At 34.1% G+C, this 25,413-nt stretch overlaps 4 protein-coding genes across 4 annotated transcripts; 2 read left to right on the top strand and 2 right to left on the bottom strand.

The window, feature by feature from the left end:
• The first annotated feature begins 498 nt into the window (after positions 1-498).
• LOC18040200 (N-glycosylase/DNA lyase OGG1) lies at positions 499-2,464 on the top strand. The gene is made up of 3 exons (XM_006434185.2): positions 499-1,251; positions 1,542-1,752; positions 1,947-2,464. The coding sequence occupies exons 1-3, from the start codon at positions 617-619 to the stop codon at positions 2,163-2,165; spliced, it is 1,065 nt and encodes a 354-aa protein (XP_006434248.1). The 5' UTR covers positions 499-616; the 3' UTR covers positions 2,166-2,464.
• Positions 2,465-3,094: 630 nt separating this feature from the next.
• Positions 3,095-9,020, bottom strand: LOC18040199 (beta-galactosidase 16). Its single transcript, XM_024184219.1, is given in 19 exon segments — positions 3,095-3,251; positions 3,580-3,931; positions 4,329-4,474; positions 4,607-4,711; positions 4,950-5,042; positions 5,149-5,258; positions 5,439-5,530; positions 5,645-5,826; positions 5,962-6,126; positions 6,219-6,337; positions 6,432-6,516; positions 6,611-6,716; positions 6,832-6,926; positions 7,093-7,236; positions 7,343-7,453; positions 7,455-7,524; positions 7,792-7,904; positions 7,990-8,085; positions 8,772-9,020. Coding segments are annotated over 19 exon segments (2,493 nt in total). The 5' UTR covers positions 8,970-9,020; the 3' UTR covers positions 3,095-3,140.
• A 2,129-nt stretch (positions 9,021-11,149) lies between these two features.
• LOC18041898 (beta-galactosidase 16) lies at positions 11,150-16,322 on the bottom strand. Its single transcript, XM_006434183.2, has 19 exons — positions 15,838-16,322; positions 15,224-15,319; positions 15,015-15,127; positions 14,796-14,862; positions 14,604-14,696; positions 14,358-14,501; positions 14,165-14,259; positions 13,984-14,092; positions 13,823-13,907; positions 13,613-13,731; positions 13,365-13,526; positions 13,113-13,294; positions 12,947-13,038; positions 12,771-12,880; positions 12,541-12,645; positions 12,205-12,312; positions 11,956-12,101; positions 11,489-11,843; positions 11,150-11,277 (listed from the first exon to the last, which is right to left on the bottom strand). The coding sequence occupies exons 1-19, from the start codon at positions 16,009-16,011 to the stop codon at positions 11,167-11,169; spliced, it is 2,466 nt and encodes an 821-aa protein (XP_006434246.1). The 5' UTR covers positions 16,012-16,322; the 3' UTR covers positions 11,150-11,166.
• A 4,642-nt stretch (positions 16,323-20,964) lies between these two features.
• On the top strand, positions 20,965-24,483 carry LOC18042879 (proteasome subunit beta type-3-A). Its single transcript, XM_006434181.2, has 7 exons — positions 20,965-21,098; positions 21,212-21,393; positions 21,478-21,585; positions 22,206-22,295; positions 23,442-23,526; positions 23,678-23,772; positions 24,192-24,483. The coding sequence occupies exons 1-7, from the start codon at positions 21,093-21,095 to the stop codon at positions 24,238-24,240; spliced, it is 615 nt and encodes a 204-aa protein (XP_006434244.1). The 5' UTR covers positions 20,965-21,092; the 3' UTR covers positions 24,241-24,483.
• The last annotated feature ends 930 nt before the right edge of the window (positions 24,484-25,413 follow it).

Genomic DNA, 25,413 nt, shown 5'->3' with positions numbered 1-25,413 from the left:
ATTGGTGAAATATATAGTTTTTAATTGCAAAAACGAATGGTAATGCTTTTCTTAACATTTTTATTTTCAAAGTTTATCGTTTAACTCTATTAAAAAAATTAACATCTTAATAATTTAGCTTTACTGTAGTCTACTCTTTAGCAATTATAGTTTCTAAATCACAACCTTAATCTTTAAAATTCTATTTACAAGATAAAGTGAGTTTACTCGATAATTATGTGATAGATTTTTGACAAAGAATTATAACATAATATGCAAATTACTATGCTTATCTTTCAAACTGATTAAAAAAAAATTATAATGTCAGCAATATAACTAAAGTCTATCAAAATCTCATGTATCAAAATTCAGTACAACTGAAAAATACCGAAGAATTTTTCTACTGCCTTTGAAAAAAAAAAAAAAGGTCTCTCCTACTAATGATTTTCTTTCAAGTATTTATTATGCATGAGATTAGTTTTTCAACATTTAAAATTACTAAACAATAAATATCAGTAAACCAAAAACAAAAACAAAAAACACAAAATCGGCCATCTCTCCCGTCCCCCACTCTCCATGTCCATGCGGGAGGGGGGAGGACTGAAAAAGAGAAGAATCAGGGACCCAATAATTGATCATGCAGTCACTGAAGAACTCCCCCTCCCCACTGAAAAGGCCAAGACTCACGCCGCAGCCGCCGCCAACTCCACCAAACCCGCAGACTCTCACCACCAATAAACCCTCAAAATGGACCCCACTCAACCTCACCCAATCAGAGCTCTCACTACCCCTCACCTTCCCGACCGGCCAAACCTTCCGCTGGAAACAAACGGGTCCTCTCCAATACACCGGCCCCGTTGGGCCCCATCTCATCTCCCTCAAGCACCTCCAAAACGGCGACGTTTGCTACCACATCCACACTTCCCCCTCAGAACCCGCCGCCAAATCGGCTCTCCTGGATTTTCTTAACATGGGTATTTCCCTGGGTGAGCTCTGGGAGGGATTTTCGGCTTCTGATTGCCGTTTTGCTGAGCTGGCCAAATATTTGGCGGGTGCCCGGGTTTTGAGGCAGGACCCGGTTGAGTGCTTGCTTCAGTTTCTCTGTTCTTCGAACAATAATATTGCGAGGATCACTAAAATGGTTGACTTTTTGGCGAGTTTGGGGAGTCATTTGGGTAAAGTCGAGGGTTTTGAGTTTCATGAGTTCCCGTCTTTGGAAAGATTATCATTAGTCTCAGAGGTCGAGCTTAGAAATGCTGGTTTTGGTTACAGGTCTGCTCCTCAGTCCTCACTTCTATTCAGTGTTAGACGCTCCTTTAAGCAGTTAAGCTAGCGTATAGAATCTGTATAACTGATGAATATTTATGTTTCTATAGCAAGATGACAGAGTGATGAATGTGCTGATCTTTTTTTTTTTTTTTGGTTGCTGCGTAAATAATGTTTGGAAAAACTTAATTTTTCTTGGAATTTTGACATTCCATATCACACCTGTTTTTAGGTGACATCTAACCTAGTAAGCAGAAACTTGATAAATGATTTTTGTCTATGCTGCGGGTGAGCAGGGCTAAATACATAACTGGCACTGTAGATGTTTTGCAATCAAAACATGGCGGAGGAGCAGAATGGCTTCTTTCTCTTCGTAAATTGGATCTCCAGGAGGCGATTGATGCTCTCTGTACTTTACCTGGAGTCGGTCCTAAAGTAGCAGCATGCATAGCTCTATTCTCTCTTGATCAGCATCATGCCATTCCTGTTGATACGCATGTCTGGAAGGTATTAACATCTTAGTGATTTGTTTGCCTAATTTTTGTTAAATTAGTATTGTTGGATTGGGTTCCCATGAGATGGTAACATATTGTGCTTGCATTAGCATTGAGTGAACTATCTGTCTGCATCTTTTTTTTTTTGGGGGGGGCTAATCATGTCATTCTGATGTGGAAATATTCTTCATTTTGGGGTTGTGCAAGATTGCTACAAGGTACCTCCTCCCCGAGCTTGCAGGTGCCCGTTTGACACCTAAGCTCTGTAGCCGTGTTGCAGAGGCTTTTGTGAGTAAATATGGAAAATATGCTGGCTGGGCACAAACTCTGCTTTTCATTGCTGAATTACCTTCACAGAAAGCTATCCTACCATCAGATTTTTGTGCTATGGAAGAGAATAAATCTGCTAAGACAAAGGAAAGATAAGCATGCAATGGTAGCTAAAGCATAATTAGAGTTACTGAACCTTTTCCAAGACAGGATATATCAGTTTTAGCCCTCTATCCATGCTGTCTCTCAAGATCACGGAGTTTGAAGCAATGGTTGCAGGGTGATGCCCAAACCAAATGGCTCCTTATGTTGCTTTTCAGCATATATGCTCAGCCCTTTTGGGTATCCTTCTTTAATTTCAAATTGTTGTGATAAAATATCTCCTTTCTCATTTCCTTCTGTCTTGCCACCTAAATAAGCTTGATTCATTGATATAGAGCTGAAATTATCAAGAATACTCTTTTTCTTTCTTCTTTTTACCTTAACAAATTAATTGCATGTTCTTTTTTCAACTATAAGTGTTTTCTTTTATTTTGTTTTCTTTTTTATTTTTTTCCCTTTCTCATTGTTGTAATAGAAGCATTACATTATGTTGTTCTTAGAGCTGGGCGTGCACAATCAGTGGTTTACTTTTTACCGTTGTTATCGATACAATGGTGTCTGGACTATTTATTGACTTTCTTTCATTCTTTTATTATATTCCTTATTTTTTTTAATTTTGTTATTTTGCAAAATTTGACATTCTCAATTTGATCATGAGTGTTCTTTGTGGATTGAGCTTTTTTTTTTCTGGGTACTAAATTAATAATCAAGATTTATTTTGAATTTTTATTTTTTTATTTCTCTTACCTAACAATGCTTGATTCGGCAAAAACTCAGTTCAGTACTGAATCCTTATTGTGCTTTATTATTCATTATGAGGTGGTTCTCCTGCCTAGCAGCATTTCTCTGCTAATAACTGACAACAATTGCGCACTAATAGCAATCGAACAAGTTCTGGGATTTCCATTATCATAACTATTCATTGATGATGCACCAAAAAATGAATACAATGCATACTAGTTTAGATCAAAAGTTGAGATAATGTTCGTTCATGCTGCACTAGAAGTGGTGTAAGATAATAGCTCAATATCATCTGCATTGTGCATCAACTAACAGAGCTTTATGGATGCCTGGACACGGGTCACCCCCAAAATATCGACTTAAAAGGGGAATAGAACACCTGCTCTTCCCTATACAGGCCTGCATATTATCACAATAAAAATATGCAATTCAATATTAAAGTGAATATACAATACGTGCGTAAAGTATTAATTTGAAATGCATGAAACATAGCTTTTAAGTCCTGCATTAAGTCTCTATTTATTAAATCCTGTGGCTAAAGATGTGTATTCAGCAATTCATTGTAGAATACCTCCGCGAATTGTGGTTTCATTTTCTTCTAGGAAAGATTTTACTGGAACTAGTCACACAGACAAAATCATCATGCTATCATTTATCCAGTTAAGGAGAATGAGATGTAATGGTTCTGATTTCAACTTATTAGTGAGAGACATAGAAAGATCCTTACCCTTTCTACAACTCCTTGAGAATGAGATGAATGACAGCTCCCGCCGGCGTATCTTTCACAATCACCATCAGGGTTTCCAAAGCTTGCGAATACGATCTTGGAAATTTTCTTTCCCAAAGGACAACTGAGCTGAACCGTAGGCTTTTTGCCAAACTTCTTTATATCTGTATCTCCTCTTTGTCGGTGTCTTAACCAGGAACTCAACGGAGGTAGATGTGAATTGGTGACATGGCCACATACTTTTGTAATTGCAATAGTGTCCACAGTAATGCCAAGAGGGTTACCGTTTTCTTCTTCTAGCAGAACTAATAGGTTGCCAGTGGGCTTCAAGAAAGCTCGAGGGACGTGGTACCTGAAAGCAGGGGCATGCCAACAAGTAATATATGGTTCAGATTTGATTCCTGTGATGTGAGAAATATGAGAGGCACGTATTAGTTGCTTTAATAATCTTTTGTGAACAATTGTCAAGGTTAATTAAGCAGAGCTTAGTGGTTTAAAATTCACTAAAAGCCCTCTTGCACAGGGGGTTTCAATAAATTTCCGAGGATGTTTCTAATAATTTTTAAAATCGCAATAGCTCAGGGATTATGAAACTAAACAGTTTACCAGATTTTCGACCAAAACTGAAGCAAAGTCGATGATATATAAGTCAACACATTACAAAAAATTACTGCGTGAAGAATTTGTAACACATTAGAAATTAAGTTACTGCACAGAAGTGGATCGAAGTCACTGTGTTTACTGCATACTGTGTCTGTGAAGGATTCCCTTTAGAGGTTTTGAAGGAGACCCAATAGCGACCTATGCTTTGGCCATTAACCCAAGCCTCACCCTTTCCCATAGATTGAAGATTCAATGCAATAGGATCATTTCCTGCTGGGGCTCTGAATGTAGTCTGCAAGTCAGCATCAAAACAAAAAGTTCGTTCGAACTCCATTTATGTCTACTCAGATTTGAATTCCTGTTTATTTCACAGAAACCACGAGATTTTCACTCAATCATGCATTAGAGTAATTAGTTTTGATACCTTATACCATGTGAGTTGACGAGTAGGGCTTCTAATGCTACTCCATAGTACTTTATTCAATCCCAAATTGGAATATATTTGTAACTTCTCTCCTATTAACCCAACCTTCATCGAAATATAAAGTAATATAAGTACCAAGAATTCTTATTTGATAGAAGAAAAGGGTTGTGAGTTTTATGAATGCCGGCTATTTGGTAGATTGGAACAAGAATCGTGAATTGTACCACATATATAAAGAACAAAAAATGTGGGTGAAACAACAAACAAACTGAACACATTACAAATTGTGAATGCAGAACACTTAGCTTACGAAATTAACATTTGGTGGCTAAGGGGTACTGACCTGATATCCCCAGCTACAGTTAGTGAAAGATTTGTCTTGAACTCTCACTCTATGCACACCGGCAACCTTTCGCTCAAGAAACGCTCCTGAATCCTTAAAATTAGAATAAAATCACTCAGAAAATTCTTGGTGAATTTGTTAGCTTCATTTAGATGGATGAAACTATAGGAGAAGAAAAGAGAATTGGTGTAGGACCTACGGGCAATCCAACTGTTACACTAAGTAAGGCACCATCACTTGTCCCTTGTCTCAAATGAACTGTATTCCTCAGGGTAAAACTTACATTGTCATGACTTCCATGAGCAGATCCTAGAGACCAGAAAAGTGAAGTCAACATTAAAGCATTTCAAATTTTGACGATGCAAGGGATAAAAAGTACTACTCTTAATGGCCAAACCAAAACAAATATTTGATATCGTGAACTGGTTTTCTTCCGGAAAGCCTTGCCGAGAAGTTATATTGAAAGTTCTCTGAGAGATAGGAGTTTACCTGTGTATTCTCCATTGACAAATGCGTGCAAAATATGACCATGGGATTGCACATCTAGTGGAGCTTGAGCATTAGAGGAGTTATAATGAAACCTGATTTTACACAAAACATTGCAAGCATGTTATGTCAGTTGATCATATTGCTAAGTAAGTTCCAGCCAGTTTTTTAGTTAGCATAAACTACTTCAAGTCTTCAATTGTGAATACCTAAAAGTATACCAAAGATAATCAGATGCATCCTTTGCTGCACTAATTTGATCTAACAATCCTTCTGCTCTCAATAAAGTATTGTCGAAATTGGGGATAGCTTCTCTGTATTCTTCCCATTTTTCATCTGAATCAAACTTCAGGTTTGAGGTCTTTGATCTTTTATTGTATTGCGTGCTTACCTGGTCAAGAAGCAAGTGAACAAATAGTACATCGTCGGATATCCGTTTTCATTATAGTTGAAAATGTACAAGTTAAAAGGAGTATCAATCTTGTTCTTCTATTACTGTTGAAATTAATGTGGCTTGGAGCCTAACCCTTTCTGTGTTGAAAGCTACAGTCTTGCAATCTGGTAAAATGCTAATTGATTTTCGAGGCAGTTCATATGAGATGTTCCGAAAGAGAACTGTTACAGCTTTTCTCTCATCATTATTTACTAGAAATGCAGCACATACTCCTGAAGTTTCTTCAAACACGTAGGCCTGAAAAGAACAAACCAAAAACTTAATTTTACTAAAAGATACAAAATTTATGAAAGAAAATTCTTGGAGAGTTCATATTGAAGGATTCTTACTTCTTGTAGTTGACCCAGAGGGATAACATTTTGTGTTCCAGTAAGCAAAGGCCTTGAGCATAACTTTATTGCAGCATGTAATTCTTTAAGGTGGCCCCATTTTGGTTCCCTAACTAATCCTGAACTTATCAAATAAAACTTTTAATTGCAGGTTAAAACCCATCTAATACAATCATGTGATTCTAAGATTGATTTTGAGAAAAATATGCATACCATACTCATCAAGAGGAGCTTGATCATAGTAACCTGTTATCATAAATGCCGCTGCCGTTCTACCGAAGTTAGTTCCTCCATGATACTGTGCATGAAATCAAATTATTAGGGGGAAAAAGAAAAACAATATGCTATGATGATCGGTTGATGAGAATGAATTGAGTTGAAGGATATCATACCATATAATAATTTACGTAGCTTCCATTTTTAGCAATGAACAATGCAACATGAAATGCGATATCTTGTGCTGATCTTATGTATGGCTTTCCTCCCCATACTTGATAGCTTCAAAGAGAAAAATCAAAAGGGAAATTAGTTGGGTTAATTACAATGGAAATAGAGAATCTAGAGTCTTAAATATTAAACAGTAAATAAATTAATTGCAATATGAGAAACATACAAACTTGTCCAATCCTCTGTCCAAATTGATGGTTTATTAGGTGAATTCGGTCCTTTGAATGTTTCTCCACATCTCATCCCATTGCATGCATTTATCTGTTGTGAGCTCCTCCAATACATAATTTATCATAAGAAAAAAGATGTGAAAGAAAAGCAGATGTTGTCTTGGAAAAAAGTGCTTCTGATATCTGAAAAAGCACTTCCAAAATCACAGAAAATCAATTTTGAAGAAATTGTCAAGGAGACCAAATAATAAACGAACCACAGGACCAGGAGCATCATCTTGCTTGCACATAACCCAGGGCACACCAGTGTGAAGATCCACAGCCATTTTTGCAGCCCAAAGAACATATGGAGGCCCTTTCTCATGGAAAGCTGGTTCTATTGTTTGGTACTCGTTCTCTATCTGCATGCAATTTTGATTTTTAATTACAACTTTGATGATAATTACTGGCAGATAATATTTCACAATTTTTTTTTTCCTAACTGGGAACTTAATCAGTAATTAGTACCTGTGATAGTATAATTGGACCTCCTTGTGAAGCATAGAGCTTTTCTGATTTCATCATGTTTACTATCTTTGTCACAAATCTTTGCAGGTATTACTGTTAATTATATAATTATTACCTTGTAGGGTTTATTATCAGATCGAAAGACAATGCCTGCAACATCATGCAACCAAATTGGCAGACCCCTGCACTATGTCCACCGTTACAAATTTTGTTAGCTATGAAAATATGATTTTTTTTTAATGCTTTGGCCTCCCACAAGTTAGATTTATTCCATTATGACCCCAGTTTTAGATTTATTTTTCAAGTCTTGGCCTCAATATGTTTCGTTTGTTTTCATTATGGTCCCCCCCCCCCCCCCCCGGTCGCTTCGCCAGTGAATACGGTGAAGTAAGTTTTGAGTAAATAAAATTTTGAACACAAAAAAGATATTTAAAAAAGGGTGAAATTACCCATAAGTCCATTCGCTCTCAATGAAAGGACCAATCCTGAGGCAAACGTAAAGGCCTTGGGATTGTATTTCTTTAATGAACCGAATGATGTCGTTTCTTCCACTGAAGTCATACTGCAATTCAAAAAAAAAAATTAAGCATGATTTTATCGTCAATTGCAACAGACAAATAATATTGAATTAATTAAAAAAAAATCACCTGTCCTTTTTGGGGTTCATGGAGGTTCCAAAAAACGTACGTCTGGATTACGTCTAAGCCTCCTTCTTTTGCTTTGGCTATCAAAGACGGCCACATCTGAAAAAACAAAAAACAAAATTATAACAAACGGATTAGGTTTGTTAGGGTGGTGTGTTTTAAATGTTCAACAGCGTAAACAAATTTTGCTGATTTGTGTACAACTTGTGAACTACTTCATCTTCATGGCAGCTTGAGTTTGTTGAGATGTCACATGTGAGTATGATATTATTTTGTGTCTTTTTTTTTGGGGTGGGGGGGGGGGGGGGGGGGAATGGGTGCTTCTACAATGGATGTTGAGTTCTTTATCATGTAAATGAAACATTACTTTTTAAAATATATCATAAACAGGACTCAAAATTCTAAGAATACCAACTGCTTGCTAGAGAGTCTAGATAAATATTTGAAGAAACAATTAAACTACATAACATATTTGTATTGCGTTTCAATGCGCAGAAGATGAGCAGCATCAGCTCATTTAGAATGAATTTGGCTGCTGTAAATAGAAAAATAAATTCATATACCAGAAATGAGATATTTGAACAGCATCAAAATCATCATTCTCTCAACAACAATATGATATTTCACCTACCCAAAACAACGGGATTTGGATGATTATGTATCATCTGGCTAGTATTATGTTCATTTTCAGCTTTTTCAACTTAGATGGCCATCACTCTCATTTCCATGTATCAAAGCTTATTTTGCATTCATAACGAAACGGCATGCAGCGATAGAATTAATACCTGGGGGGTGCTACGAGGATAATGAATGGAGCCGGAGAAGAGAATTTTGCGGTGACCATTGATGATTAAAGATCTTCCATCGTAAGTAACATTCCGATGATCACGATCATCATGATGTTCATGCCGGTGTCCACGGCCGCTGCCAATTACTGCCAGAAATAATATGAAGCACCAGTAGCAACTTAACAACCGCAACATCTCCGAGCTTAATAGTTCTTCAACACGTAGACTTCAACTACTATAGTTTTCCTTTTCAACGAGAATCTTTATATATAGTTAACTACTTGCACCCTCTCACGCTCTCTGGAAAATTTCCACAAATGGAAGTATAATTAATATCTATATGTATATATATATATATATATATATATATCCTAATGCAGAGACGCAAATAAACAACTAGTATTTAAATATATACTACACCGCTGATTCACTCTCCATTTGTATCTCTTTTGGATTCTCTAAGTTAAGTTTCTGTAACGGCAGTCAAAAGCTTTCAGAAACATGGGCAGTTTGGTAATATTCTAGGGAATCTATATAAAATTTTTCCCACTCGGTTATACCCGCATTTTGTAAAATACAGTTTTCAGCTTTAAGCAAGTTACCATTAATGGATAAGAACATCTACATTAGAGTGAAAATATGTATATTTTCAAATTACAAACATCTACACCAAGGATATAGACTGTATTTTTTTTTTTTTTTTACTTCTCGCCTCTATTGACTAATTGAGATGAGCAGATGCTGATGATAGATGTCAAACACATAATGCATGGCTTTATGTAGAAAGAGTCAGGGAGAGTAAGTTTAAACCACTTTATATGTGTTAAATGCTATTATCCATAAAATGAAGATTTTTTACCTTTATTGCATGCATATTAATTATCTTTCTTTAAATGATTTCAAAAGTATGTTACCAATTCAAGTTTCGCATAGAAATTTGTATGGATAAAGATTCTCTCCGAATCTGAATTCTCATGAACTTTTAATGATCTTGTGACACGTGTCTTTAAGTGATAGTGTATGAGTATGATTTAACTTCTTCATTTTCTTTATTTATTAACTACCAATCACTCACATGTATTTTTGCTCAAAAAGAGATCAGATCGTGAGAAAATCCTAATCCATTTTGTATACGTTAGTATAAATTGATGCATTAATCAGCACATTAGATTGATTGAGAAAGTCATAGTTAGCTAGACTAGTACCTCCTTTGTACTAGCCAGTACCACGTCTTTTACACAATGATCAATAACAAATTCTCACGTATATTTATTTATTTATGTTAATAATTATCTATCATACTAATTAATTCACTGAAAGTGAAGGAGGGAAAATCTATCATATTAATAGTGGTTACATGAAAAAAAAAAAAATGTCAACAGACAAAGAGTACTGAGTTATATAAAACAAAATTATGCAAACATACCAAAGCTACATATAAATTTATATGTTGCTCAAAAACCTACCAATAAATAGAATATATAGGTTGCTTTAATGCAAAGCTAGCATGACGCGTTATTGCTTTGTTGCTAACCCACCAAAAACATGTTGAAGACAAACCACCTTAATTTGTTGATGTGCTTGCTTCTGTTACAAAATAAAAATTAAAAAAATCGTGCAATTCTTTATTTTCTGAAAGGGAGATCAATGGCTTTTTCTTCTTTTTTTTTTTTCCCTATATCGTATTATCTTCTAATGCTAAAACTTTTAGTAAAAGATTCATTCGGATCATAAACCTATCATTTTTTTTCTTTTCTAATTCTTTGACATCATGGAGTGGGAAGGTATTATGAAAAACTTATAAAGTTGAAAATCACCATTCCTATTAACTGAGGCACCAAATTAGGGAGGTTTTGACTTTCCATTTTTAACAGAAAAATGAGCTATTTATCATAAGCAGCTCGATTACATTATTAATAAATATGAGCGAGCTGTAAATTAACTTAAAGATTTCGACCCTAAGTTTGAATTTGATTTCAATTTTATCATATATATGAGACACAAAGTATTGAATATCTTTGTTTGAGAGTGTGACTTCTTATTATCCTGTAATTTTTTTCCCCTAATTTTGTATTGCTTTGTCTGACAAGATCTTGAAACACGCCATAAAACCTGCTTGTTTTAGCAGCAAGAATGTTAAGCAGAGAAATCGAACATTTGCTTCTGCTTTAAAATATCAACTCATGGGTGACGCTGATTTGCTTAACTTGTCGCAATGAAGGGACTTGAATAAATTATTCATTAATAGAAATCGAAGATCCTATATATATATATATATATATATATATATATCAAAATCCATACAAAATAGTAAGATTTTGTATATATTTGATTAAATTTAAATTAACTTGTTGAATTCTGAAAGCAACTGGGGTATATACGGAATTACTTCTCATGTGCATTGTGCATCGACCAACAAAGCTTTAGGGATTCCTGGACATGGATCGCCATAAAATTTCTCGGTCCAAACTGGGACCGTACATGATCTCTTCCCTAAACAAGCCTGAAAAATTATATTAAATCTGAAAATATCAGTATAAAAATTTAAAAGTAACACAACCATATGCATATTTTAAATTACAAATTTGACAGTAAATTGCAGTATTTCGCTATATTTTAAACAGCTTGGTCTAGCCTCAAGTCATATTTTAGAACTTGCAGGCAATAAGCATAAAAAAAATTAAAAAATAAAAATGGAAAGGAAGGAATCTCACCTTCTCTACAACGGCTCTAGAATTAGATGAGTGGCAACTTCCGATGGCATAATTATCACAATTACCATTAGGGTTTCCATAGCTTGCAAATAAAATCGTGGAAATCTTCCTTCCTGAAGGGCAACGAATCTGAACTTTAGGCCTTCTTCCAGGGATCTTCTTATGGGTCTTCAGGGTCCGCTGGTTTTGACTCCTCCATGAAATCACCGGCGGCAGATGCGAATCGGAGACATGACCACATATTTTTGTGACTGATACAGTGTCTATTGATATCCCTGGAGGGTATCCATTTTCTTCTTCTAGCAGAACTAGGAGGTTCCCAGTAGGTTTAAGGAATGATCGGGGTATATGATACCTAAAACGATAATTGAAAATCACAAAATGTAAGGTATGTTAACGCCGTTAATGAATCAGACAAAGCCACATGACAATATTGCTCATGTACATATTTCTCATAGATTAGTTACCATGATTGAGAAGGAGTGCCTTGTGGGGTAAGAAATGATACCCAGTATCGGCCAATGCTCTGACCGTTAACCCAAGCTTCACCTTTTCCCATAGGAATAAGATTTATTGCAACGGGATCACTTCCTGTGGGTGCATCAAATACGGTCTGCAAATTTGCATAAACCAGCAGGTTAGTGTTTATTAACCGTATTAGCATTTGATCTAAACCTAAATCAGCGAAATTAATCAGTGTAATTGAATTTCTATACCTTGTACCAAGTTAAAGGTTGATGAGTAGAGCTTCCATACCTACTCCATGGAACTATTCTTGATCCGTAATCTGTGAAAATTTGTAATTTCTCACCTAATAATCCAACCTTTTGGGAAATGAATTCATTGTTCAGTAAAATATAAGAATATCGTCAATGGTAAATAGAATGAAGAAAGGAATTTATGAAAAAAAAAAAAAAAACACTTGGAGATGGATTCTCAGTAAGTGCTACTCTTCTGCTGGAAATGCTCTTGAGAAAAAAGACAGAAGCAGCTTATTGTGCAATTTATAAAATTTTGATCACATTTGATTATCAAAATGTCAAAACAATAACCTGATATCCCCAAGAAAAACTGCTGAAATCTTTGAGCTCCTTTGCACCTTGAATGCTCACATTTCGTAATCCGGCAACCCTTCTCTCAAGATAAGCTCCTGAATCCTTATTTAGTCGAAAGTAAATTAACTTAAAATCACAATGATCACATAATTCATACTAATAAACCAATGAAATTCGTCAATCGTTTGCTAAACAAACTGAACAAGTTAGTACTGAGAAGTACGTACCGGCAGTCCAACCATTACGCTGAGTAACGAAACATTATTTGTCCCATTAATTAAATGAACCATTTTCTCCAGAGTAAAGCTTTTATCAGAGTGTTTTCCATGTGCGGATCCTAAGGAACACCAAAACCAATTCAAATTTTCCATCTATAAATTTAAGATTGAAAAAAAGAACTTACCGACAAATTCTCCATTGATGAATGCATGCAAAACATGTCCAAGGGAAGAAACCTTTAGTACTGATTCAGAGTCAGAGGGATCATGCTTAAATCTGCAATTTAACGAATGCAACGAGTAGAGTTATTTTTTTTTGTAAATTACATAAATATTTTACTTTTGGTTTACCTGAAATTGTACCAAAGGTAATCGGAAGCATCCTTTGTTGTATTCATTTGCTCTAACAAGAAGTTTGCTCTTAATGAAGTTTCATCATAAGTGGGGATTGCTTCTTTATATTCCTCCCATTGTTCAACTGAATCTAACTTTTGTCTTTGTTCCATCGATCTTGTACCATATTGTGTGCTCACCTGTCGAAACTTAGCAGGTCAACTCAGACATAAGTTTCATTAACTTTCCAATAATATGAATATATGATACCTTTGCAGTGTTGAAGGCTACAGTTTTGCAATCCGGTAGGATGCTGATTGACAATGGAGGCAATTCATACATCAAATTTGAAAAATAAACTGTTGCATTGTTTCTCTTGTCTTTGTTCACAAGAAAAGCAGCACATTCTGAGCTTCCTTGGAAGATAAACGCCTATGAGCAAATCAAAATAATGAATTCGTCACCAGGAAATTAAGAAAATAACATATTTATGAGTTCCTTTTCGGGTGCTTCATTACTTCTTGTAGTGTACTGAAGTTCATGGAGACAAGTACTCCAGAGAGCATAGGCTTTAAGCATAGTTTTACTGCAGAATGTAGCTCCTTAAGATGACCCCATTTTGGTTGCCTAAGGAGACCTGAATAAATCCAACTGAATAATTAAGATTTTTATTTTGGAAATTAGTTCCGCAATTATGTTATTAATAAAAAAAAAGGAGTGACACATACCATACTCATCGAGAGGAGCTTGATCATAATAACCTGTGAGAACATATGCAGATGCTGTTCTTCCAAAATTTGTTCCTCCATGATACTATATAAAAGAATTGTCAGGACATACAAATACGGTGATAATTAAAAATGGATGAAGAGGAGATTAATTATCATACCATGTAGTAATTCACATAGCTTCCTTTCATTTTCGCGATGAAAAGTGCAACATGATATGCTATATCTTCAGCTGATCTTATTCTTGCTTCATCACCATATACTTGATAGCTTCACAAAGTAACAGAGGCGTCAATTAGGTACAGTAGGGACCAATAAAATTGTCCAGCAATTAATACATACAAACTTGTCCAGTTCTCAGTCCAAATAGCTGGCTTATCTGGTGAATTAGGTCCTGCAAATGTTTCTCCACACTGCCTGCCGTTACATGCATTGATCTGCCAAAGCATCAATTGAATTGTAGAATCAAATACAAGAATTGTCTAAAAATTTATCTGTCGGCCGATATGCAGTCTAAAGGAAGAGATTGACTAACCACAGGATCAGGAGCATCGTCTTGCTTACACATCACCCATGGCACACCCGTTTGAAGATCCACAGCCAATTTTGCTGCCCAACGAACATATGGGGGTCCTTTCTCAAGAAATGAATGTTCTACCATTCCATATTCATTCTCAATCTACATGTTTAACAACTCTTAATTACAATTTGAAAGATCGATATGTGCATGAATTCATAGAACAATTCACAAGCTCATACGTAAATGTTTATGAAATTGAACCTGAGATAGTATAATTGGCCCTCCTTGTGAAGCATATAAGCGCGCTGCTTTCATCATGTTTACTATCATTGTTGCGTATCTTTTCATATGAAACTGCCATCAAATAATAACAAATGAGCCAGAAAAAGTATTCAGGTAGCAGGTTCATTCATTGCAACTAAAGAAGACGGGAGAAACGAACGTTGACATTACCTTAAATGGTTCGTTATCGGATCTAAAGACAATTCCTGGAACATCGTGCAACCAAAACGGAAGACCCCTGCACCATTATTATACTCCATTAAGTTCAAATTTGTGATACTACATATGAATAATGATTCAGTAGTCAAAGTAGCCCATATGTAGCACTGTTGGATTAGTCTACAGTTTCAACACTATTCACGACGGGCTACGAAAAGTTCAGACATATACCCGTAACCCCATTCACCCTCGATGAAGGGTCCAATTCTGAGGCAAACATACAAGCCCTGAGCTTGAACTTCCTTGATGAACCTTACCAAATCGCGTCTTCCGCTAAAATCAAACTGCAATCCAATAACATGGACTAGCAAATTACTTTTAATTAATTGCATTTACATTACGGAGAAAAATAAGGAGTTATGGGTTGATTGATATTTAACCTGTCCTGGTTGTGGCTCATGGAGGTTCCAGAAAACTAAGGTTTGTACCACGTCTAATCCTCCTTCTTTAGCTTTGGCTATTAACCGTGGCCACATCTGAAAAAGAGTATGAAAACATAGTCGTTTTCATTTTTGTGCAGAATGATAATGTACATGTTCGCTAAATGCCAACGGAAACGAAATTGGTAAAAGTTGAGTCTGTCTTGCATTTTTGTCTCAATAAATATTGACAGACGAAAGTCAAAAACGTTCTAGTGCGTTTAAGTTACAGCCACAAAGTCATCAAATGATGATTTTAAACGTTTTTCAATATACATTGAGTTCTTTTTTTTATTCTTTCTCTGGTAAAACTGCTTTATACGTACATATAACTTTATTGAGAAAAGCCAAAATGCATGTAGCATAGCAAAACAAACATGACTTATGACCAAAAGGTTGTTAGGCAAATCTTGGTTTACGTGTGGAGTAAGAAACAAGAAAAGAAATTAAAAAAATGGGGGCAATTAATATTATAATTGGTAGCTAGTCATCAAAGTCGAACAAAGCGGTGCACCAACTGATTAATTTTCTTGACTTTAATTTGAACGTGAAAATATTTGTTGGAAAATAAATACCTGAGGAGTGCTGCGAGGATAATGAATAGAGCCGGAGAAGAGAATTTTACGATGGCCGTTGATGATTAAAGATCTGCCGTCATATGTTACGTTGTTGCCGCCGCCGCCGCCATCAGAGCCGCCGATTGTTGTCAATAACAAACCAAACAAGCACAACAACTGGTACTGACCCATATGTATATTCTCTTACTAAAGAGAAAAATGAAAACCTCAACTCGGTTCTATTCTTCTATATATATTTGTATATATGCAGCTACAGTGATTTATTTTCGAAGTGTGAAAACGAAACTGGGTTGTGATGATATTGATAACTAATTATAGCATTTTATCAAAGGCAGTGCACGTAATAGATTATAAATACGTGAAAAAGGAAAAGAATCTGAGATTATCGGGATCGGTATTGATTACTGCTTTTGATTTTGGTATGGCATTGGCTTAATTTCTTTGGAGAAGGAGAATAGTCAGAGAGGTGTTTGGAGGTGGACTTGAATATGCATGTTAATAAATAAATAAAAGGAAACGAAAAATCCGATTTACAGAAAATAGTAGAGAAAGAAGATCGTCAACTTCAAGGAAGAGTCCAAATTTATTTCGCTACTGGACTGCATACGTATCTCTAATTATGGCTGTATCCATTTGTCATTATCAATATGTTTCTTTAATTCCATTTTCACCCTAAAACGATTTTATTTATAAAATCATCCCCAAATGCTAACGTTGGAATTTTTAAAATTACCTAGATAATACACACACACACTAAAAGACAAAAAATTAAAATCTTATTTTTTATTATTATAATGTATTAAAATCCCATGTTTTTCTTTTATTTTACACCACTCTTTATTTACTTACCAATGTGCTACAAGTGAGAGTATGTTCACAAATGTTTACTAGCATCTCCTCAAGCTTCCAAGAATTCTCGAGCCATACATTGTCGAGAGGACAATTCCAATTGAAACATCAAGTCTAAACATGTTAGTCTTTACAGTGTTGTTCAGAGCTGGTCACAGAGTTTGGATTTATCCTAGTCCAAATATTTCTGAGTCAATTGTTTATGGAATTGGAGTAATGACAGTTTCACACCCTCTTTACAATCCTCTTGAATTCTTTTTAGGGTGGGTTTGATACTAGGCATGGCAAACATACCCGACCTGACCCATAATCTGATTGACCTGACTCGAATTTTAAGGGTTAAGGGTCGAGCTTGATAGTTTGATTGTATTCAAGACAAGATTAAGGACTTATTAAAAAGTTCTAACCGGCTCTTAACTTTTAAATTAAATTTTAAAAATAAAAAATATAACTTTTGAAAATTACTAAAATGCACATACTTGATCACAACTACGCCTTAGTAATGATGGCAATAGGGCGGGTTTCGAGCAGGGATCATGATACACGAACTTGAATCCGAACTGGAAGCAATCCCCGACCCCGCCCCATACCCAAAAAAATTTAATTGGGGTTACTCGAGAATGTCCTCCAAAATGCCCATATTAGGCAGGGATTGGAACCCTATTTATTTTAAATAATAATAATAATAATAATGAATATTTGGCTCCTTTAAAAAAAATTGAATATACATATTTGAAATAAAATTACAAATGTTCCAATTTTAACAACCTCAAAATAACCAAAAGAATTAAATATCAAACATGCTTATTCCAAATTTATAAGTCAGATCAAACTTATACTAAGCCTTCAACACAACTTATAGTAGCTTCTCAGGAACCATCATCATTGACGCATGTTATAGGATTCTTCGTACGAGTATTCAGATGATGTTGAGAAGTATACATACAAGAATTCAATGCCACACCATAACATAGCAGACTCATTATCTCAATTAACTTTTGTTTGCAACTTTTGGTTCTAACAGTGCAATGTGTGGCTGAAAACTGTTAAAACTTGAAAAGACTTCATACTAAAATATCGGTTACACGGGTACACCTGAGAGTATGGATGGCAATGGGGAGGGGAGGGGAGGGGACCAATCTCCCCGTACCAATTCCCGATGTTTTGCGTATGTCCTCATCCCTTTCAGAATTACTTAAGAGAATCCTCATCCCCTCCCTGAATAATAATAGGGGATCCTCGAGGGTCCCCAATCCCTGAATAACTAATAATTTTTTTTATTTGAGTTAATTATATTAAAATAAAAAATTCAAATAAAAGTAAAGTTCAAAAAATATCTTACATTAATATCCATTACAAAAGTCACATACATTAATTAGTAAGTAACGCAACATGCAAGGGATACAAACTTCTTTTACAAACTATCATAAATAAATTAATAGTATAATACAAAATTGTTACAAATAAAATCGAATTTAGATTCAAAATTAACTTTTTCAATGGTGGCGTGGGCACTTTATAAATGTGGACTATTCCCTTTACATACAAACTTCTTTATAAATTAGATTAGATATTAAAATTGTGATTCGCTGTGGGCAATTATAACATCTAAAAATAAATAAAAAAATATATTTAAGTTTAAAATATTTAATGAATATTAAAATAAAAATAAATTTTTTGGGCTAATAGAATCTATCCGGTCTTTTTAATGTCCTAAATAAAAATTTAGGACTTTAATTAGTTAATTGGGCCTAAAAGTTTAATAATATAAATATTTTGATATTTGTTATTTTTACCAATTTTTATAATTTTATAATTCAAAATTTATAATTTATTTACTAGTAATTTTAAAAAATTAAAATTAAAATGGGGAAATGGGTAGGGGATGGGGATTCCACCTCATCCTCGTCCCCTCCCCGAATAAGAAATTGGGTAAAAAAATTTCCTCGTCCCTTCCCCGAATAAGAAATTGGGTATGAAATTATCCCCATACCCTCCCCGAATGGGAAAAATCCCTGAGGTTACCCGTCCCCGTGGAGATTTTTGCCATCCCTACTTGAGAGTACCTAAAACTTAATTGTTTTAAAAAATTACACAATTTCTCCACTAGTTTTTTGAAAGTCAAAACATTCACGATATCTCTTTTTTTTTTTTTTTCACATGCATAAACCAATAACAATAACAGTTGTGCTGTTGGGCTCTTGCAAGTTAAACCAGAGCTTTCCGACCTAGTGATCATTGAAGCAAATGTCGAGTCCTTTAAGTTCCACAAATATATATAATACTTATCTCGATTTACATAGCCTGGCATCGGCAATTAATTAAAGAAAGGATTATATATTTTTAAGATATAGAATAAGTAATATGCAATCACCACACATGAAATAATAAATACATATATGAAGAAAATGGTCTATCAAGGTAAAAAATTTCTCCTTTATTTAATTTTTTTATATTTATTTTCGGGTCAAGTTTGGGGGTTCGACCAAATCCCCAAACCCAAAAAAAAATTGGATCTTGTGCTCATCCCCCAAAATGGATTTTAAAGTGTTTCAAGGGCTCACACTCGCCCCAAATTAAGTGGGGGCTCACGAGTGTTGCAGCCATCCCTGCACGTTAATATATTTGTCCATATTTTGTATTAGTTTAGTTTTTTATATTTAATTTATTTAGTTATTGTTAGTTTGATTAATCTGTTAATTTGGTTGGATTGTTACACGTCGTATTATTGTTAAAGTTGAGTAAAAAATATTTTATTAAATATCTTACAATCAAAATCAACATAAAAATGGAACAATAATAATACAATATCATTAATGAAGAATGAAGAATAGGAGTCATATTCTAAAGAAACTATAAAAAAAGGGCCAAGCTTAGATCAATCCTAACCTAATAACAGTCGGGCTTTTTAAGGGATAGGGCCCTTCGCTTTAGTCATAGAGTTAGGCTAGGGCTTGACATGCCCCAGTACTAACCTGACCCGACCCATTACCAAGCCTATATAGCATACTACATTGTATTATACTATATTAGTTGCATTATATTATGGTATATTGTATTAGGGTGTATTGCAGTAAGTTGTAATGTAATATTATATTTAATATAATATGGATTGTATTATATAAAATAATATTATCTTATATTATTGTTAAACTTGAATTATTTAAGTTTGTTAATATTTAGGTTTTATTATTAATTTTTAAAATTAAGTATAAAATATTTATTTTTATATATTAATTTGTATAATATAAAATGATTTAATAATCTACTATTATTAGATTGCAAAATTATGTAATATTATTAATAATATTATATTGTAATATAAAAATTATAAATTTATAATATAGTATAATCATATTATCATATATTATAATTTAATATTATTATGTAAAAATATAATTACAATATAAGATTATATAATTATATTATATTATAAATAATATATTATTAAATAATTTATTAATTTTTATTTATTAATTTCAAATATAATTGTTTAATTTAAATTTATTTTCAAATTACTATTTTAGTAAATAATAACTGATTAAATAAAATTTAAATATTTTTTATGTACTTAAAGAAAAATAACTAAAATGCTTTTATGAAATGAAAGTAAAATAATGTATTATCATTTATTTATTGAATATTTAGGTTCATTATTATTTTATATTATTATTTAAATTAAATTTTATTTAAACATAAATATAAATATAAATATAAATTTCTTATAATTTATTTAATAAAAAATTCAAATGATTATATTTAAAATATGAACAATATTTTAATACAATACAGTCTAAGTCCTACACTTATGGTTTTATTTTATAAACATTTGATTGTATTAACCACCTTTTTAATGAAGTGCAATGCAATCGGAAATTGCATCTAGACATAGATTACGTTAAGAATATCATTTTAATCCAATGTAATGTAAGCTACTAGATACATTCTTAGGTATTTGTTTTTCAATTTTAAGTTTTATTAAAATTATATAAAGAGCCAATTTCTAATTAAAGCCACACTTTAAAACAAACATTAAAAAAATAAAAATAAAAAAACTGTTTAATCCCTGCTTTTAAATATTTTTAATAGAATAAATGAAGAAAATCGGTTTTAAGAGGTTTTTACAGGGTGCTCATAGCTTGAACTCTTATTGAAACCATAACAGATTGATCCAGCCCAAGCCCAAATCCAAACCTAAAACCCGAAAAGCCTAAATGAACACTTGTTGCGGCCAATTTTTTTTTTTTTTTTAAATTTTAAAAACAAAACAAAACGGAAGAGCTAACCCCTACTCCAAGCCATCAACATTTGTCATAAAAGAAGTTGGCAGTCTCAAAATTTTGTTAAATCGTTTTGTTCCCAACTGAACTGAACTCGCATCAAGTCACTCTACAACTATAATTATGTCTGTAGGTGTCTTCGATCATTCAATTTCTCTCCCGTTCTCAAAGGGACCAAACCCTAATTTTATTTTATTTGTGTTTTTTTTTTTTGGGTTTTTACCTTTGATTTGCTGCTGCAGATCACTGAGTACAATGGGAGCGCACTCGTTGCGATGGTCGGAAAGAACTGCTTTGCCATTGCCAGCGATCGGCGCCTCGGCGTTCAGCTTCAGACAATAGCCACTGATTTTCAGCGAATTTCCAAAATTCACGATCGCCTTTTTATCGGCCTCTCTGGACTCGCCACTGATTCCCAGACCTTGTATGTTTAACTAACTAGTATGTACTGTTGTTTTTTAAACTTTTCTAACTAAACAAAATGTTATTACTGTTTTTATATGTGAAGGTATCAAAGGCTGGTGTTTCGTCACAAATTGTATCAGCTGCGAGAGGAAAGGGACATGAAGCCTGAAACTTTTGCTAGCTTAGTCTCTGCTTTGCTTTATGAGAAAAGGTTTCTTTTATACAAGACGCCTGGTTACTTGTTACTACATATGAGTAATTTATTACCTGGGTTCATTTGGGGTTTACATGTTTTTAGATGCAATTTTATTAATGATTTGTTCAGCAGTACCGACTTCTTGTTTAAAGAAATCGTTATCTTGGATATTGTCGTTTTACATTGTCCTGCACATCTTATTTGAAAATATAAACACTAATGGGTTTCTAATTGACAGCTCTTATCTATTGACGTCCCTGCTATTATTGCTTGAGTGTGCAAAAACATGATTCGGCCACAGTACTCTAGCGTAATATTTGTTTCCCATTAGTTCTGGAAATTTCTGTAACTAAGCTTGTAAACATGCTGACCAAAGACTATTTACAGATTAAAGATACTGAAACTTTGCATTAATGTAAGTTATTTTGTTAGAACTCTTGTATCACTCTCCAAACTTATGATATCACGGATTATGTGTTGCTGATTAATCAGTTACCGAAATTCCAGCTGCAAATTGCACATATATTTTCTATAAAAAGACATAATGAAATGTACCCTGTATTATTGTTTGGTGTGAGTAAATGGTCTCTGAAGTTGATCTTGAAGTTATTTAAAATGATTGTTCATGTTTTCAGGTTTGGCCCTTACTTCTGTCAACCTGTTATTGCTGGATTGAGTGATGAAGACAAGCCCTTTATCTGCACAATGGACTCAATTGGAGCCAAGTATGTTGGTTATACATCTCTTCTTGTTTACTTTCCATCAAAGAAATACTGTTTTCTTGACTGCTTTGGGAATTTGTTTTCCTTTTTTAAAGATCTTCCTAAGGGAAAAGAAAGATGAATAATGGTATGTTGACGATGAAAATGCCTCTCCCAAGGTTTTATGGGAATTTTGAGCTTAGCTAAAATGAGTTAGGATTTGTACACTGTATCCTTGTTGGTTGGATTTGTTGCTTAGAGACTCTGAAATTGTGTGCATACTTATACCCTTGTTGCCCTACTCTGCTAAACAGATGTTAGAAAAAGATGAAACCTGCTAGGAAATAATTAAATGCCAAACCTATTAACTGAAATAGCAAGTGGACCACTCTGCTCGCTGTGGCATGGAAGCAGTAGAAAGACTAAGACTTGCATCATGACATTGATGGTTTTTAGAATTTACTCCATAGTACTTACATAAATAGCCACTATTGAATCAAATTCTGAACTTTATGCTTCAAAGAACTTTATTTTCTGCAATCCTGGTTCTTGGACCTTTGTTGCACTAGTGTTCATTCTTTTGGTTGAGTTCAACATATCATCTCTAGAGCTTTGATTTTGACTTGTTTATGAATTTTTGGACTCAAATGAATTGCCAGTTCGTAGTAGTGTTCCTATTACCCTTGATTGATCCCTTTTCTTTATCTTTTGTTTAAAGAAGTTTTCTCTGTTATTTGCTTGTCATTATATAGATTTGACAGCATAAACTCAAATCTTTTTCTGTTGTGGGCAAAGAGGGGAAGATAAAAATCTTCAAATCACCCGAGATTAGCAAATAAAAATTATCATAATATGTTTTACTTATGAATTTAGTAGTTTCATATGTCATTAGTTGTCATCTTTTAGTTATCCCCTTATGCAAGTATCAGTTACATTTGTTTTTAGTCCGCGATCACTTTCAGGACACAATCATTGAATTGAAATTGTCTTACTGATGTATTTACTCTTGTTTCTTTTTAACTTTCAAAACTGTGGTTTTTATAAGCAATTGGAGCAACCTAAACCAAAATGCAGTTCAGTTTCAACAATGACTTAATTTTTTAAAAAATCAGTGTAAACTTTTTGATGTGGTACTGAGATCATCTCTCTATATAATGTGTTCTGATGCAGGGAGCTTGCAAAAGATTTTGTTGTTGCTGGAACTGCTGGAGAGTCTCTTTATGGTGCCTGTGAGGCAATGTTCAAGCCTGATATGGTTTGTAACATAAGATTTTTTTCTCTGTTATTGGACATCAGGATGCTGTTTCATGGGATTTTATGCATTCCTGAATCGCCTTCTTGATTATTGGACATTGTGTTCTCATTCTGTAAGGCCTTGATAACTCTTTGATTTAATTTTTGTCCAGGAACCCGATGAGTTGTTTGAAACTGTATCTCAAGCTTTGTTATCATCTGTTGACCGTGACTGTTTGAGTGGTTGGGGAGGACATGTCTACATTGTGTAAGGCTCATTAAATTGCTTTATGTTATCCTTCATACCACACATTTCCATTGCTGGAAGCAAAATTATCTTTGTTGATAGTGATAATGATGGAAATACTAGGCAATGACCCAAAATGGTGTAACTTAGTTTCCATTGATGGGTCATGTATAGTTAGTAGAGGTGACTATACGACTTAGATCTGTGAGAATTGTTGGGCCTCATTCAAATATTAGAATGTTGCCCATCTGAAGTTGGCCGTGAAAATTAAACTCTTATGTACTACGTAGTGCTGTAGACCTATCCACAAAAGGAGATCAAAGCATTCTACATAGTGTCATTCAAATATTAGAGATCTCTGAGAAATGTTTGCTGCCACTGGCTAAGTTTGAATTTGTCTTCTTTTGGAATATACTAATTGTTGTGTACTGATATTGCAGAACACCAACTGAAATAAAGGAAAGAATCTTGAAGGGAAGGATGGATTGATCTATAACTGCAGTGCTGAAAGCCACCCCTTCTCTTGTGTTCGCTCTCCAGTATTTTTCAATTAGAAGACCGTAGACTTGAACTTGACTTTTATTTGTTTATGAAGAATGTTGTTTAATAGCTCTCAAATTATTGTACTCTGAAATAGTTTCAAACTGAATTGACCAAGTTCGTGGGCTTGCGGTTATCTGGATGGATGAAAGCGTTTCTATCAATTGAGGTTTTGATCTTTTGTGCTTGCTATATACATATCTAGTGCTTGTTTGGGGTTGTCAAACAACTGAAACTAAATTGGGTAAAGCATTTTAGAGAAGATTACTGTATTTGAAAATTGGATTCTCTAATAAAACTTTTTGCAATAGCATTTGAAAATCAGATTTTTTTTTTTATCTAATATTGTAATGTATAATACCAAAACTATCCTCATCGGCAAAACATTTTACCAAATATAACTTAAACCACACTAATGTACAGAAATCGCTTCAATTTTTCCCAGCGAGCTGTGCTTGCCCTATCAAAGTGTCTGTTTTCTATATGAATATGAACGTAGTAGTCTTGGCTACTGCATTCCAAAAACATAAAATCATAGCCGTTGATCTAGCAGTGTAAAAGCTTTGAGAGGCAGTTAAGCGAGAGACTTGTACGTTATCATTGACGGTTAACGAATGAAGTGACACCAAATCTAATTGAGTTTCTTCTCCAAATCTAATTGAGAGACTGGTACGTAGAATCAGTGCTACGAATTCTCTCTCCCTATCTCAGAGTAAAGAGGAATGTCCGAGCACGCTTTTAATCTGGTAAATTAAAAGTCATACATTGTTTATACGGACTTTAATCAACCAAACTAGTTTTTGTTGGATAACTGAATACCCTTTGGTTCGGTTCACTTCAGTTTCATATTAGATATAAATCAAGTAACATCTCAATGATTCAATGAATAATGGATTGTTTGTGATGGCAAATCTGTGTGTGTGTGACAATTGAATCTCTGTTGTTAATTTGAATGTGAAAATCAAATGTTGTTTACATCATCCAACAACTTGATCAGTGGCAGAGCATTTCATTTTGTGCTTCTTTTCCACTGCAGGAGCGTAAAATAGTGATCAGAATCTCCAGCATTCCGCATATAGTCTCCTTAACTTTTCCGGCATTAATTGCTTGAATCTGTATCTG

The sequence above is a fragment of the Citrus clementina genome, unplaced genomic scaffold (assembly GCF_000493195.1).
Source record: "Citrus clementina cultivar Clemenules unplaced genomic scaffold, Citrus_clementina_v1.0 scaffold_5, whole genome shotgun sequence".
In the NCBI taxonomy this organism is placed as follows: domain Eukaryota; kingdom Viridiplantae; phylum Streptophyta; class Magnoliopsida; order Sapindales; family Rutaceae; genus Citrus; species Citrus x clementina.
The sequence above is the reverse complement of the archived record's forward strand: the minus strand, read 5'-3'. Positions and strand labels throughout refer to the sequence as shown.